The sequence below is a fragment of the Physeter macrocephalus genome, chromosome 8 (genome assembly GCF_002837175.3).
Source record: "Physeter macrocephalus isolate SW-GA chromosome 8, ASM283717v5, whole genome shotgun sequence".
NCBI classification, from domain to species: Eukaryota; Metazoa; Chordata; class Mammalia; order Artiodactyla; family Physeteridae; genus Physeter; species Physeter macrocephalus.
In genome coordinates, this window is record NC_041221.1 from 95040553 (window position 1) to 95053154 (window position 12602).

At 41.0% G+C, this 12602-nt stretch overlaps 1 protein-coding gene across 1 annotated transcript in view; it reads left to right on the plus strand.

The window, feature by feature from the left end:
• The window catches only part of RHOBTB3 (Rho related BTB domain containing 3), a 52268-nt gene that overhangs the window by 31051 nt on the left and 8615 nt on the right, over nt 1-12602 (plus strand). The window contains exons 8-10 of the mRNA XM_007110080.3: nt 2636-2756; nt 7925-8098; nt 11048-11214. Coding sequence (XP_007110142.2) covers nt 2636-2756; nt 7925-8098; nt 11048-11214 — 462 coding nt within the window. The remainder of the gene's footprint in view (nt 1-2635; nt 2757-7924; nt 8099-11047; nt 11215-12602) is intronic.

Genomic DNA, 12602 nt, shown 5'->3' on the forward strand with positions numbered 1-12602 from the left:
TAAACAAATTGGCTACAGTAGATAAAAAAGGTAAGTTATGTGCAATGCTTAGCAGAATACAGGTTTATATTAACTGTAAAAAAAAGATTATTTCTTTAATTTTTTTACAGATGACTGTCAAATCTACAACCTAAGTTTATTAACAATTTAAGTTAATATTTTAAAACTACATCAACTTTTATAAAGACTCCCAACTATTCTTTAATTGAGAAAATGATCTCTCTCTCTCTCTCTTTTTTTTTTTAAACAAAGTAACATGGAATTAAGGGGCAAGACCTTTCTTTTCTTGTTTTAATAACACATTGAAGTAGGTGCACAGAAGCTGTCCAGTTGTACAGGTGTATGGCAGGGTGGTAGCTCTCTTACAATCTAATTCAACTAAATAATGCTTTTGTAGAAACCTGCACCTAAATTTGCATTCTGCTTTTTTCATAAGTTCCCTAGATTAACTTGTTCATGGACCAGTGAAAATGTACATCTGTATTCTCTGCAAACTTCTGCCCTCCCACTTTTTTTCAAATTCAAGACGTAGGTGGGAGTTCCCTGGTGGCCCAGTGGTTAGGATTTGGGCTTTCACTGCCATGGCCTGGGTTCAATCCCTGGTCAGGGAACTGAGATCCAACAAGCTGCGTGGTGCAGCCAAAAAAAATTCAAGGCATAGGTGACAAGGAAATCTGTTATACAGATTCATAATCTGTATATATCCATACCTGAAATACATCTACATGTATTCATGATGTACAGATTCATAAGCTTTATATAAATGGTTAGGATGGAAGTGTTGCCTTTTGTTCTAAACCTGAGCCTTTCCTTGGGTTGGATTCTGAACACAGTCATTCCTTTGAGTACCAAGAATAAAACAAATTCTTCTGGGGGAAGGGAAAGCTGGGGACTATATTATTCCGTGAAATTGAACTAAATTCCCTTCTTTGCACAGGAGGACAGAAGAGTTCTTCTGTGGTTTCTTCCTGTGCTTTCTCGGGGTAAGGGTCTCTCTCCTTCATTGAGTATTGGGAATCAGGAAGTAAACATTTAAATTGTGAGTCTGCCACAAATTACCTGTGGCTTTGAGTAAGTCTTCTCAGGGCTTTTTATAAAATGAGGGATAACCTGGCTGATTTCTAAAGCCCCTGCTAGCTCTCATGTTCTGGTGATGCTTTTTCACTGTTCCTCTCCTTTATATGTGGCAGTCACCCAAACCCTCTCCACGAGTTCCTTCAATGTGTGTTAAAGTATATTGTGTGTAGGACCTGAGACTATAGCAGCAGGATTTGTATGATCCTGTTTTGGTTGTCTGTTTTGCTCATGGATGTCATTCTGGAGTGTATGTTCTTCTTTGGGAGGAAGGATAACATTTTTTCCTTCTCGCCAAACATTTTAACTTCCCACCATAGTAGATTAACCCAGAGTGGGGAGTAGGTGCCGTTTATTCTTATTGCTAAAGTTGTATGCTTGATTATTTCTTAGGGATAAAGCTTTCTGAATTTCCTACCTAGCCAAGCAGAGGGTCAGAGTCTGACCCAGGCTGAGGTTCTGAGCGTCAGCCAGGGAAATGGGTCATGAGTGAGGGAAGAGGAGCTGGCCCTCAGTTTCTGGGGTTGGCAGAAAGGGTTGTCTGAAGGATCACAGAAAGGATAAACAAAGCACCAAATCCTGAGTGGGGAGCAGAGGAAGGCTGCAAACCCCCAGGTCAGAGATGGTGTTACTGGAGCCTGCCAGTTAGCAGTTGTGAGAGGACAGGTAGGTGTGGTCATGGGACAGGTTCTTTAGAGCTCCAGATTATAGATGCAGGCAACCTTTGATAATCAAGATTCCAGCAATGACAGCTGTGGGCAGGAAAGATATTTAGGAGGATGTTTGCAGATTAAGACGGAGATGAATTAATCCATCACTCTCAGGTGTTTTAGTGTTGGATCTAGTAGGCAGTAGGACATGGTGTGATGGGTGGAAAATATGTTTTCTTATTTACAAATTAAGTTTTGTGTATATGTTTTCTTAATTAGTGAATAAACAAGCAGGTTGTATATGCAAACATATTTTGCTAGGTGTTCATATGAGATTGCACTACTGTTGTCTGTTTCCCAGCTAACAGAAGCCCGTGGGGATTCAGGACCCCACAGCTTCTCAGCTGTAGAGTCGAGTTTTCACTTAGCCAATTCCTTCACCGCTGTGAGTGCTGCATAGGGCAGTGTTGCTCATTGACAGGTAGCAGATGTAGTTCTTTTTTTTTTTTTTTTTTTTTTTTTTTTAAGAAGATGTTGGGGGTAGGAGTTGTGCGCGGGCCTCTCACTATCGCGGCCTCTCTTGTTGCGGAGCACAGGCTCCAGACGCGCAGGCTCAGCGGCCGTGGCTCACGGGCCTAGTTGCTCCACAGCATGTGGGATCCTCCCAGACCAGGGCTCGAACCCGTGTCCCCTGCATTAGCAGGCAGATTCTCAACCACTGCGCCATCAGGGAAGCCCACAGCAGATGTAGTTCTTGAGGGTAAGTTTCCGTGAAAGCTGTGATCAGAGATGCCATAGAGTAGGTAATCATTACTTCTTTAGACATTTAGCACAGTTTTCCAAATTCTCTAGGCAAATTACCAAAGCATGTTGTATAACATTTCCCCTTGTATTTTTATTTTTCCTTATAGTTTAATTGCCTGAGGAACTGCAAAACCTATCAAGCCAGAAAACCTCTGTGGTTTTATAACACTTCCCTCAAGTTTTTCCTTAATAAACCAATGCTTGCTGATGTTGTCTTCGAAATACAAGGTATAGTTCAATTTTTACAAAGTTCACTATTCATGTTTATTTCTTGTTTTCTTACCTAACTTTCTATTTCAGCTTCGAATATTTTGGGTGAAGGAATGACTGTTCTCTATTGTAGGATGTACACGGCTTGAATTTCTACAAAAATTTTCTAGATATTTTATTAAAATAAGAAAAGAAATATATATATATTTTTCCTTATTTTTATTTCCTTGCCCAATGTTTCATTAACTTTTAGGCACCAGCAAGTGATGGGGTGATCTGTAATATCACCCCCTTGTATATTTTTGTTTGTGTGTTTCTTTAAGATCCTAGTTTTTGAATCATCTGAAACCAGCCCCCTTAACATTATATTACCTCTAGTTTATTTTTTCAGCTCTCTTAATTGAGCAAAAGGAACTACTCTGGTTGAGGGTCGTGCCTGGCTTACATCAGGCATCCGTAGATATTGCTACATTTTCTCCTTATGGCACTCAGAATTATCACCAGAGCAACGGAGAGCTGTTTATTATCTCTGTAGGAAAGTAATGCTGCCTAATTTTAATAAACATGAGCTGTTTTAATACCCATTATTGATTATTCGCTTGGATACTTTGGTCACTTTAGTAGATTGAAAGCATAGTATTAAAAATGAATTGTGGGGCTTCCCTGGTGGCGCAGTGGTTGCGCGTCCGCCTGCTGATGCAGGGGAACCGGGTTCGCGCCCCGGTCTGGGAGGATCCCACACGCCGCGGAGCGGCTGGGCCCGTGAGCCATGGCTGCTGAGCCTGCGCGTCCGGAGCCTGTGCTCCGCAACGGGAGAGGCCACAGCAGAGGGAGGCCCGCATACCACAAAAAAAAAAAAAAAAAAAAGAATTGTGAAATACCTTCAATTATGCAAGAAGGCTAGAAGGAGTTGTTTCAGATGACTTAAGTAGCACTTCAGGTGGGCTATTACCAAAAGGAAGATGTAATTTAATTTTATTGTAGAAATGTATGGCAGCTAACAGTAATTTACTTTTTAAAAATTTTACCCAGAAAGATCGTCTTACTTGTAACTCTGGTCACTTGCCAAGACAAACAGTGAATTGGAAACTTTCCAAGGTGCTTTTGGCTAAGCTACTGTTAGTAGCTGCAGTGTGAGCATGGGCCACTGAGAATGGGACAGTGAGTGACCTTGAAATTATATAAAAAATGATTTGGAAAAAAGAAAGCTAACAAGGGACTAAATTTGCTTATAATTTGCATAGGAAGCACTGACACCACACATTGTTAGTGTAATGTACTGAAAAGATTTTCATGGGGAATATTTAATGCATGAAGATATATGTTGTATTAAGAGAAAAGAAACAGCAGTGATGTGGAGAATCCTTTCTCATAGTCTTTTGCTTTCCTTCCATGATTCCACCTACCGACCCTTTGCAGGCACCTGCTCACACCCCACCTTTGCAGATGCTGGATCTGCAAGAGTTCCTTGTAATGCCTGTGCTGATGGTGAACGGCAGCTGCTCTAGTGCCCTTTGTAGCCTCCTCAGCTCAACAACCAAGGCCTCCAAGGAAATCAGGATCAGAGAGAAGCAGGAATGGGTGGAAGCAGGGTCCAGCAACAGCTTCTCTGCCAGCAGCTGGAGGAGAGGCAAACCGCACTCTGAGGAGTGTGGGGAGGGCAGCTTCCAGTGTGTAGAAGCAGCAGTGTTGTCTGCTCTGGAGGAGGGTCTGGAGCCCTAGCTCTAGCCTTGGCTTTGCATTCCAACCAGTGTGTGTCCTTGGGCAAGTCCTTAATATGTCTGGCCTTGAGTCTTCTCATTAGTAAAGTGGAGAAAGTGAACCATGTAGATTCTGAAAGGTCCTTTTTAGTGTTAAGCTTGATGAGATGATAGTAACAGACCAGGTCAGGGTCTTGCTTAGATGCATATTTACTATATAATAGGTTTTGTTGTGTTACTTTACATTTCTGATCCTCTGTTTCCTCACCTATAAAATGGGGATACTAGTTTCTACCTGGGAGAGTGGTGAGTGGTCATGGAGATGGAGATGGTGCATATAAAGGTGTGTTTAGAGGCCTGATGGACAGACTCCACTACTCTTCCCCTGCAATGGCATCCAACACTGGTGCATCACTGCTTTTTTTGTGTGCTGAACCGAGGTCTGCAGCAAATCCTTTTTAAAAAATGTTCCAGGCATCACTGACAACTGGCTGGAGTTGACATGGGATATAAAACCTATTTACTATCCCTGAAATAAACAGTCATCAAATATATACATATACAAATATATATATATATATATATATATACATACGTGTGTGTGTGTATGTATATATATAAAACTACCACCCACAATTTGTTGTTTGAGTTTGTATCTTTTTCCATTAAATACTTTTAAAAAAAGCAGCTCTAAAACTAGTCATGGTAAACTTTTGGATCTGATGTAGAAAGATATGTTTCCTTTTGACATTTGAATCTGTGCCTTGTGAAAAATACTTTTACAGAGTTATATTCTGTCTTGTTTACTTAGTACATATTCTAAATCTCTCTTGAGCTAGGCAAGTTTCCTGTTTTCAGAATAAAACAAAAAATGATTCTAAAAATTTCATTTTTGAAACTTGGCAAGTAGTGTGAAGAAGGTATGACAAATGTAGTGTTTTATTTTAGTATATAATAAAAACAAAGATCTTTGATAATCTGTGCAAAGTTACTAGAAACTTGGGCTTTTAAATTTTGTTTCACTCTTAAAACTCTTTTCCTTAAAAAAAATTCTTGAAAAACAATAACAACAATTAAATAATCCAAAGGAAAGTTACTTTAGGCCTTGACATTTTGAAAGGACATGTTTATCTCTTAGCTTGAAAATTGATGTCTTTTTCCCCCCAGTAATTCTTCAGCTCTATCCTATTGCTGTTGCATAAATAATCATTGCATTATTTTCATTCAGCATGTTTTATACAGTGCTTATACATTTATACAGTTTATATACAATGTTTAAAAATGTGACTATACTTAGGTATTGTATTACAGTTTCACAATAGAACAATTTATAACACCAAAACAGTAGTTTGAAAAGGTGAGAAACAGAAATGGATGTTTTCTTGGCATTATAATGGTTTTTCAAACTAAATTTGAAGCTTGAAATGGGCATTGAAAATGCTTTAAGGTACTGAGTGTTTTGTTGCTGGTTTTGTAACTCTGTTGTAACTACATTATCAATGGAAAATTTCTGTTAAAATTTCAAGGTTACCCCTCAAGCTTCGTTCCCACCTACTACTATCTACTAGGTATTTTCTTGCCAATCTTAAATCCGTCTGCTTAATCCAAATGATAGGTTATCTAGTTTGTTTAAGCCATACTTCTAATTTTCTTTTTCTTTTTTTCATGGTTCCCTATTTAAGATTTTAAGACTAAAGTTGCAAGTCAAATAACATCGCATGTTTGAATTCCTTTTTTTTTTTTTTTGCGGTACGCGGGCCTCTCACTGCCGTGGCCTCTCCCGTTGCGGAGCACAGGCTCCGGATGCACAGGCCCAGCGGCCATGGCTCATGGGCCCAGCCGCTCCGCGGCATGTGGGATCTTCCCGGACCAGGGCACGAACCCTTGTCCCCTGCATTGGCAGGCGGACTCTCAACCACTGCGCCACCAGGGAAGCCCTGAATTCCTTTTTATTTGCCATGTACAAATATATCCAGCATGCTTTAGTTATGGAAACTGATTATCCCCCAGAGATGGACACTGTAACCTTGAGGGCAGGTGACCTAAAGGCAAAGAGGCAGAGAGGAAGGGGAAGGGGCTGAGAGGGGAGGCTGCCTGCTCATAGATGTGAGGACTGGGAAGAGAGCTCCTGTGGCTTCTCCCTGCGCCCTCCTGGGGGAGGTGCACCTGTGTGGGTGACAGGGCCAAGCAGTGAGCTCAGAACTGGCACTGTCAGGTGTTGCGTATGGATCCTGAGGGATTATTGGCTTTGGAGAAAGTCAGTGGGTTTATGTGGAACTTTTTTCTTCTTTTTCTGAGCCAGAAGATGTTTTGCGTGCATTTCAAGAAGATGAAAAACAGTAATTGTAAATATTTTGGAGAAGAATATATGTCCCTGAGAAGTATGAGACTTAGGGGCTGCCAGGTGAAGACTCTTGGGCAGAGCAGAGTGGTCTGGCTCATAGTGTTACTTTCTGGAAAGGCACAGTTTTGTCACTTACACTGGCTGTGGTGTCCTCCACCAGACTAAAAACTTGGCTGCTCCAAAGCAGGGTAGCTCCGTGTTTCTCATCTTTGTGCCAAACATGGTGATTGGCACATGGTGGATGCTTGGTGATGATCTGTTGATTTGATCTAGACTGAACTGAGGGCTCACTATGGGTTCGTGGTTTCCTGAGGTGGTGGGAGTGGTAAGATCTGCTTCTCCACCTGTGAGCCCTGGGCCACATGCATCCAATCTGGCACTGCCTTGGTGCGGTGGCGCAGTAGCTGGAGAGCTTAGCAGGCTTTCACTGGAGAGTCAGTTTAGTTTAATGAGCTTCAGTGAGGGGTGTAGACTGAGGGGCCTTTAAAATTGAAAGCTGCTCTGGCGCTCCCACAAGCAGGCAGGCATTGTTCATTTAGGAAAGGGTTTCCCTGTGGAGGTAGTATGACAGGGAGGAAGCAGGGGACTAGGTCATCTCCATCCACATCACCCATTAAGTCTGAAATGCTCCCCTTGGCCCCAGAAGAGATTCCCTTGCCATTCCTGCTGTGATCTATGGACTACTTAGGCTAAGGATGGTTTACTGTTTCTGATACAGGGAAGCCCAGCCAGAACTGTACTGTGAGTAATGGTTGTGTTTTCTTGTGAGACACATGGGCAGGGGAGGGTGGTGGTGTCTCAAGCCAATTGCAAAGAATAGATGTTTCATGATAAAAAGACATTAAGCAAAATATTGCATTTCAGTGTTTCTATCTTTAGGAAATAAAAACTAAGTAACAAGTAATTGCCTGACTTGCAAATTGTTGGTTTCAAAGTCAACTTTTGAACTCTTAATTTTTCAATTTATTTTAAAACTACAAAGTCTGCAAAGTTTAATACAGATTATCACACCCACATCTGATTTCTGAATATCAGCTTAGCTGTGCCTAATGCAATACCATTCCAATTAGAAGGAAAATTGCTAGGACAATAACTCTGCAAGTTTTTCTCCCTTAGCTTTGTTTCCCTGTCCAACCTTACAGGTACGACGGTGCCAGCCCACAGGGCCGTCCTGGTGGCCCGGTGTGAAGTGATGGCAGCCATGTTTAATGGGAATTACATGGAAGCAAAGAGTGTTCTGATTCCAGTTTATGGTGTTTCCAAAGAGACTTTCTTGTCATTCTTAGAATACCTATACACAGACTCCTGTTGCCCAGGTGAGCCATTATAAATGTTAGATAGAATCTCATAACTCTTTCTTTCCTGATAACCCATTTTGAGAAATTGCTGTCTATGAAATCTCTTTTTGTTTAAGGTTTATGAGAGTTGACGTCATGGAATGTGCTAATAAGCAGGTGGAGGTGATTTGGGGACAATGAACTTTCAGTAAGTTCACGTGGAAGAGCAGTGACTGGGTACCTCTTCTGGGCGCTCAGACCCTGGGATAAGTTCACATGTCCCAGCCAGCACCAACAGCATGCTGATCGCTGTAGGCACCCTGGAAATGGAGGTGTCTTGTGGTACCCAGTGGCTACTTCACTTCTACACACTGGAGCAGAGAGCTCCTTAGAACACTGTCCCTTTCATGAGGAGAAAAGGGCTGGGCAGCTGCTGTTATGGCTCTGACTTCTGTTTGAGGCACTTTAAGGAATTTCGATATTCTTAGACTCCTTTGGTCATCTCTCTGGCCCAGAGGATGGCCTTTTTCTGACTTTTATTTAAAAACTTAAAAAGTCTGACTTTTCCTGACTTCTCCTAGAGTCAGACTCTCCTAAAGCTGACTTATCCAAAAACTTTTCCTAAGTGGTTTAGAATGCCCAGTGGACTGTAGGATTTATTTTCCTACTCACCATTAACTAGGAACTGTCTATGGCAGCTTCAGGTTGGAACAGATCTTGCAGGTTTCCTGTAGCTGGAGGCACTTTGGAGAAATTGCAGAATCCTTTCAACAGGCCTGGAGCCTTGGGATGCAGGCGTGGAAGCCCATTTTAATTAGTCTTTGTCCTTTGGCCACCAGATGGCTCCCACCACAAACACAACTAGAATAAGCCCGTGGTGGCTTAGTCCAGGAGCCTGAGACCTTGGTTACAGAACCTGGCCAAGAAAATACACATTTCAGACCATACCTCTCTTCAGGTTTACTGCTTTAATTTTATATTTGGAAGACTTCCAATGTTCGTTATTGAAATCTCCTAAGTTTTAAACAAGTCATGAGCCCTCTAGTGAAAAGTTTTAGAAGTTCCAGAACAGAACATTCTTTTAATTGAATTAATTATGGTCTTGCAGCTTTCTATAGAGTATTTTGGAGCCAGTTACAAAATCAGTGTTAAAGACTGGCTTATCATTTCTGTTTAATAAAAATGAAATCATTGGACTTCCCTGGTGGCATGGTGGTTAAGAATCCGCCTGCCAATGCAGGGGATGCAGGTTCGAGCCCTGGTCCGGGAAGATCCCACGTGCCGCAGAGCAGCTAAGCCCGTGCACCACAACTACTGAGCCTGCGCTCTAGAGCCCGTGAGCCACAGCTACTGAGCCCACGCACCCTAGAGCCCTTGCGCCACAACTACTGAAGTCTGCGTGCTCTAGGGCCCACGTGCCACAACTACTGAGCCCGCATGCTGCAACTGCTGAAGCCCACGCGCCTAGAGCCCGTGCTCCGCAACAAGAGAAGCCACCGCAATGAGAAGACCGCGCGACACAGCGAAGGGTAGCCCCCACTTGCCGCAACTAGAGAAAGCCCACGCTCAGTGACGAAGACCCAACGCAGCCAAAAAAAAAGAAAAAAATCATTGATTCTCATCAGAATGTGTGTTATTGTGTATTTTATTATTTCAGTATGGGCAAATTTATATATTAAACTTAAAAATTTGACCAGTTTTGAAATAATAAGGAAATTTGGTTTCTTAATCATCCTCTCACTAGAGTAATTGAAGCTTTGGATTTTAAGTGTTATCTTACTAATTAGAAAAAATGCTCAGAAAAGCAATAATAACTATAAGACAAAACACTTTAAAAATTGGTGAAACGTGAAGGTGTGTGTGTGGGGGGGAAATGAGTCAAAATGAATAATCAAAGAATTAAGCTGGATACTGGAAAATTTGCATCGGGAAAATTGCAGAAAGAAAAATAATCTATTCATTATGATAAATAGTTATCATACACGCTCTTCTTGGTTCCTAGCTACAAAGAATGTAAGGAGTTTAAAGAGGGACAAGAAAGAATTACAGAGAAGTGTTAAAAAAACAAACAAAAAAACCTTGGTGCCTGCCAAGGGTTGAGGGAAAGGGGAAGTGGGGAGTTAGTGCTTAATGAGTGCAGAGTTTCAGTTGGGGAAGAAGAAAAATGTTTTGGAGAAGGCAGTGGTGATGGTTACACAACAACGTGAATGTACTTAATGCCACTAAACTTTACACTTAAAACTGATTAATGCTAGGGACTTCCCTGGTGGTCCACTGGTAAAGAACCCACCTTCCAATGCAGGGGACGCAGCTTGGATCCCTGGTCGGGGAACTAAGATCCCACATGCCGCGGGGCAACTAAACCCCGCACCTCAACTAGAGAGCCTGTGTGCCGCAAACTACAGGGCCCACGTGCCCTGGAGCCCGTGCACCACAACCAGAGAGAGAGAATCCACACGCTACCACTAGAGAGAAGCCTGCGCACCGCAACAAAAGATCCCACATGCTGCAACAAAGACCTGATGCAGCCAAAAAATAAATTAAAAAAAAAAAAAAAAAAAGACAAAAAACGATTAATGGTAAATTTTATGTTATGTTTATTTTACCACAATAAAAACAAAACAAACCTAGGGACTAATGCCAGAAGAAGAAAAATTACAAGGATTTAGTATAGCTAGCAGACAGAATTACCCAGTAGCCCTGGAGTTGATTATTAAGGGCAATTGTAGAATCTCTTTCTCTGGAGAATTAAAAACAACAGCAACAGATTCACTTCTGTGTGTGAAGGCTTGAATGAATTCCTTTTAAAATGGAGTAATAGTTTAGATTGTTGACTTACCCCTTCAAGGCTTTTTAAGGCATTCTATTCTACATTGGATGATATAGTCAGCATTTTTTGTTTTTTGTTTTTTTGTTGTTGTTTTGTTTTTAGGTCATAAAAGAAATGGTTTCATGGTCCATTTTCTCTTATTTCCCTTCTTGCATCAGCTGGCATTTTCCAGGCTATGTGTCTCCTGATCTGTGCAGAGATGTACCAAGTGTCCAGGCTGCAGCACATCTGTGAGCTGTTCATCATTACACAGCTGCAAAGCATGCCAAGCCGGGAACTGGCATCTATGAACCTCGATATAGTTGACCTGCTCAAAAAAGCCAAGGTAATTGGCCCTATGTATCTGGTTGTTTGATTTTTAAAAAAATATTACAAAAATTATATTACTTCACTCATTTTTTCTGTTCATTAAGAGATATATTAGTGCTTGTCTTACTTTGGAAATTTGTCTAAATGAAGTAAATGTGCCCTCACAGCAATTTCTGCAGCTACATAATTTTGAAGCATAGTGTTTTTGAGCAGTCCCTTTCTAAGGAGGTAGGATTTGCCAATACAGAATTTTTTGAACTGAATGGTGGCCCTTATTAGCGTCAGTTGAGTGTGGTGCTGTATTATTTTGTATAGGCATTATAGAAAACAGAATTTACATTGAATTTCCCTCAAATGATCACATCTTAGGGTTCCTGAATGGAAAATGACAGGTTTGGTCTGTACATACTGATAGAGATGGTTACGCAGAACTCATTTATTTGTTCGTTCATTCATTCGTTCATTCATTCACTTCACGAGCATGTTTTAAAGTTCTGATTGTTTGTAGGAGGTATTGGTGTACTTCATCAATTCTTTCAAACACCTTTTGTTGAAATGTCTCATTGTACGAGGAGTTATCCTACCATTCCATCGCCTGCCCTAAGACAGTTGTAGGGTTGCAGCAGTCATGGCACAGTGATGGGTACTGAACTTACATTAAGCTGAACCTTCTAAGTCTTTTTCATAGGAATATATTTGATCCATTGTTACAGACGATCAGGACTTTGTAAAATATTATCTGGCATACAACATATTGACTGTCCCTATGAACTTTGACATCCAGAATTAGGAAAATATGACAAATTTGTCTTCACCCAAGTTGCTAAAATAGAGCCACATAATGGGACAAAGGACTGACTCTGTGACAGCTAAAAGCTTGCCTCCACGCTGAGATAAATTTATTAATCAACATGTCTATTGCTCAGAATGGAAGGGAATTCATTTAAAGCACCTTCTCTTATTATCTTATTATATTATAAGACTTATTATAAATAGGTCTTCTCTTATTATCTCCATAACTATTTTGGAGTTCATTTCTCTCATAATCAAGTCTTCAGATCATATGTATTTAATATTAAGGAAAAAACTTTTTAAAATGAGTAACCTTAATCTCTCTTTGTAATATTATTACATTGAGCTTGGGATTAATAGCTATTCTCTAGATTTAAAAATTCTTTTTATTTTTTCTCACATTTTTACAACCTCCTTCATTTTTTTTTTTTTTTTTTTGGCCGCGTTGGGTCTTTGTTGCAGTATGCAGGCTTCTCTTGTGGAGCACAGGCACTAGGCGCTTGGGCTTCAGTAGTTGCAGCACTAGGGCTCAGTAGTTGCAGCACGTGGGCTTCAGTAGTTGTGACACGTGGGCTCTGTAGTTGTGGCTCGTGGGCTCTAGAGCACCAGCTC